Source organism: Adiantum capillus-veneris, chromosome 22 (genome assembly GCF_014529385.1).
Source record: "Adiantum capillus-veneris isolate H3 chromosome 22, ASM1452938v2, whole genome shotgun sequence".
NCBI classification, from domain to species: Eukaryota; Viridiplantae; Streptophyta; class Polypodiopsida; order Polypodiales; family Pteridaceae; genus Adiantum; species Adiantum capillus-veneris.
The window spans coordinates 26,886,951-26,890,644 of NC_140952.1; the positions used below are offsets into that span (position 1 = coordinate 26,886,951).

The 3,694-nt window shown below is 46.7% G+C and overlaps 1 protein-coding gene across 1 annotated transcript; it reads left to right on the plus strand.

Annotated features, from left to right (window-relative positions):
- The first annotated feature begins 2,467 nt into the window (after positions 1 to 2,467).
- LOC147429069 (uncharacterized) lies at positions 2,468 to 3,442 on the plus strand. The gene has a single exon (XM_086495142.1). It carries the CDS (start codon positions 2,522 to 2,524, stop codon positions 3,440 to 3,442), a length of 921 nt encoding a protein of 306 aa, XP_086351268.1. The 5' UTR covers positions 2,468 to 2,521.
- The last annotated feature ends 252 nt before the right edge of the window (positions 3,443 to 3,694 follow it).

Consider the following 3,694-nt stretch of genomic DNA (forward strand, 5'->3'; position numbering starts at 1 on the left):
AGGTTCTGAGAGGACTTGACTCGACAAAGAAAACATCTCGTGGTAGGCATTACACTAGGTCGCTATCCCAGTGGAAGTGGCTACTCGAGGAATGGCTAACTGAGAGCTGCACTATAAGGACATGAGCGCGATCTTTTTTTTTTTTTTTTTTTTGGTTGAAGTACATCCCATCCAAAAGGGGCTTGGTGTGATCATGATGTTTATTCAACAAGAACTACTACTAGAACATAAAGAAAGATTAAGATTCAAGGCGGCAATCTGCATTGCAACTATGAAAGAAAAAGTATCAGTACCTCTGCAATTGGGTTGCAATAACTCCTGAATAAACTACTTGGGGATAATCTCGGCACACCATGAGCATAACTTGACTACAACAAGATTGAGTGCCTGCACATGAGTAACAATCACATAGACAGCTTGGTGATTGGTGCAGAGAAAGCTGGAGCAGGGCAAGAAAAGGTTCTTTTGTCGAACACACCCAGGTTAGCTAGCTGGTAGAGCAAGAGCATTCAGTATGGGCAGAGCATGAGTGGACCCAAAGTCGGAATCAGGAGTACGGCTCGAGTTGAGGCTGGTTCCTGGACTCAAACATGTTGCAAGAAAATGACTAGCGAAGAAAAGGGTGAGGTTTCCACTATCGCAGAGCAGCATGAGATGGAGGAAAAATTAGCAATGAGCCATTTCAAAGCGAGCAAGAAAGCGGGGATTTTGAACGATGAGAGTGGAGCATACATCTGCGGGCTATCTGCACACTATATCTTGCTGATCATCTATGCATGCACATGAACTGCTCAAGAAGTGCTTCTTGGACTTCGCTATCGAAAGAAAAGCCCACAAAAAACAAGCCGTAAGCTTCCTGTGATTGACGATGCAAGCATGGGACTGATCCGCAGCTGATGCGCCAAGGTGACCCCAGCTACCGCCAAGGCCTTCTCCTTTGAGGGTGAGACCACCTCTCGTTCGTCTCGCTGCCGGAAAAATTGTGGAAGCACAATTTTTCTTGAATCCCTTTCTTGATTTGCAGTGAGTTCGGTGATGGCTTTTAGTTTAGAACCAGATTAGCAGCTTCGATTCTCTGCAGCCCCAATCGGTCAGGCTCGAGAAGGGTGATAACATCGTGAGAGTAGCTTGTTGCCCTGCGCACTCAAAGTGCATGCCCAGGCTCACAAGCCCTTGAGCCTCAAAGCTCAACCGCACTATCTGAATACTCTCTTCTTGCAATCGGTTGTAACCCCTACTCCTGATACTTGTCCACCAGAGAGAGAGAGAGAGAGAGAGAGAGAGAGAGAGAGAGAGAGAGAGAGAGAGAGAGAGAGAGAGAGAGAGAGAGAGAGAGAGAGAGAGAGAGAGAGAGAGAGAGAGAGAGAGAGAGGAGTTCACGTACATTCTCCCCGCCATAGCCAGAATCGAGCCGCAACAAAAACGTGGCCTTTCGAACCTGCACTTGCTGAGGGCTCCGATCAAGTAGAGGGACTAAGGACGTTAGAAGATCGGCCGCTGCGATGGCCAAGTCTGCAGCGAGTGGTGTGTGGTCGTGTAGGTAGACCTCGAGCTTTGGCGCGCTTACGTCTCGACCATCTACTCCACAGGCTTGGACCGTTGGATTGAGTGCTCTTGGGCGACTCTTTGCTGCTGATATTGGTCGCCATGGATCACCCCACTATGGAGCAGATCCTCAACATGAAGAGTTATCAGCTCAAAGAGTACCTGGAAGACAAGCACGTTCTTGTGCCCAAGAAGCAAAGCAAGGAGTTCTTGCAGACTGCAGCATTGCAGACTCCTGCAGACCTGGAGGCATCAAAGAGGCAAATAATAACAAGGAGGAGATCCAAAAGAGAGGAATCTGTTGATGGCAGCACATATTCGGCATGTATGGAAGGTCTTCAAGTATGCCGAGGTCATCGCCATCTAGCAACTCTTCGCCTTCATTCTCACCATCAGTGACAACTCGCAAATGAGCTCAAGCACAAGCCAAGACAGTCGGGGCACTTGGTTTGAGTTTTCTTGCTTGCAAACGGATTTACTGCAACTTGATTGCAGAGGTGCCTTTTGCTATAATTTTAGTTCTTGAGCTTATATCTAGTTTAGTTTTGTCAGGCATGTAGTTCTTTTTCAATAAGCAGCACTATACCCACACCAAACTATGAAGTGGATTGGAGATTGTATGTCATAGTCCTTCCACGTCTAGCCATTCGCAATGGGATAGCGATGTGGCATACTGCCACGTAGAAGCCTTCCAGAGGATTACACCAGATAACTAACGGGAGCTCACTAGGATACCTAACAGATGTAATTGCCTGTTCTTAGCACTCATTGTACAAAGCTATTAATAGAATGAAGCCCAAGAGAAAAGGGAGATTTGAATTGGAACTAAGTCTTTCACATTGGTGGAGACGCTGGGCTTGGGTAGCTTAGGCTTCTTGATTTGCTTTCTTGCCCCTCAGAGAGAGCACAGCCCACCATTAGCCGCACAGCTTCCCCCAGACACACGGCTAGCTCTCCTCAATTCGAAGATGCCTCTATGCATCCCGAGTTTACTGCTGAACACACCCAGATACCTTTAGAACAGATGCTCTCTGCCGTCTCCAATATCCTGTTATTACAGGTTAACCACACGAATCAGTCGTTAATCAACTTCCTGCATAGCAACCACGCGCACACTCAAAAGACTGATGGCAAGGTCCGACCTAAACCCTTCTCAGGACTCCCCACGGAAGACGTACTTACCTGGCTGGATGACTTTGAAAACTTCTCCAGCTACCATCAATGGTCGGCAGATCGCAAAGCTATGGAGGTGCGCACACTACTCGAAGGCATCGCTGCAACTTGGTTAGTACAGCAAAATGACCAGGTAAAATCTGATTGGTATGTGCTGAAGCAACTGCTTATTCAAAATTTTTCAAATCAGAACATCACTCAGACAGTATTACACCAGCTGAATACCTTACGGCAACAACCCAATGAGCCTGTGGCTCAATTTGCAGTAAAATTAAATCAATTACTGTTAAGGGCAGACGCCTCTATGTTAGAAGAGATGAAGCTGTATTTCTTATGGCCATGTCTTCTGCACGACATTTCTCGACGAGTTCGTGATCAAGGACCCATGTCCTTTCATGAAGCTATTCAAATAGCTCAACGCATCGAGGGTAACCTACATTCTGATGGTGCTCCATTGCCCCCACCTGCTCCTCAACCTCCTCATGTTCTCCATACTACCGATTTCCCAACCCCCATGGAGGTTGATGTCCAGAATTCACAGCATGCTTCAAGACGAGATTTGCCTGTAAGGGATACTCAAGGCAGACCTAAATGCTTCTACTGCAACACATATGGCCACGTGAAGAGGCATTGTCGCAGATGGCTAGCGCGCAATCAAGTACAGAATTCTCAGATACAGGTAGCTGATACAGCTGCCATTGCTTCTATTCCGGAAAACTTCTGAGCGAATGGCTGATGGAAGAGCCCCATTCACAATGTACTAATGCAGCTTCCAGCCGCATGGTGTGTTCAACTTTGGTCCTCATTGACGACACATCACATGAAGCACTCCTTGACTCAGGTAGCACAATTTCGTCCATAAGTCTTGATTTAGTTAGAAAACTAGGCATTCACACTCATTCAGCTCCTCCGATTTCTGTATTGTTTGGTGATAATCAGAAGGTTTATCATTCACACAGTCGCAGAATGTATATTT

Bases quoted from the DNA above. Each gene is read 5' to 3' on its own strand.
- LOC147429069 (XM_086495142.1), top strand. From the start codon at position 2,522: ATGCATCCCGAGTTTACTGCTGAACACACCCAGATACCTTTAGAACAG.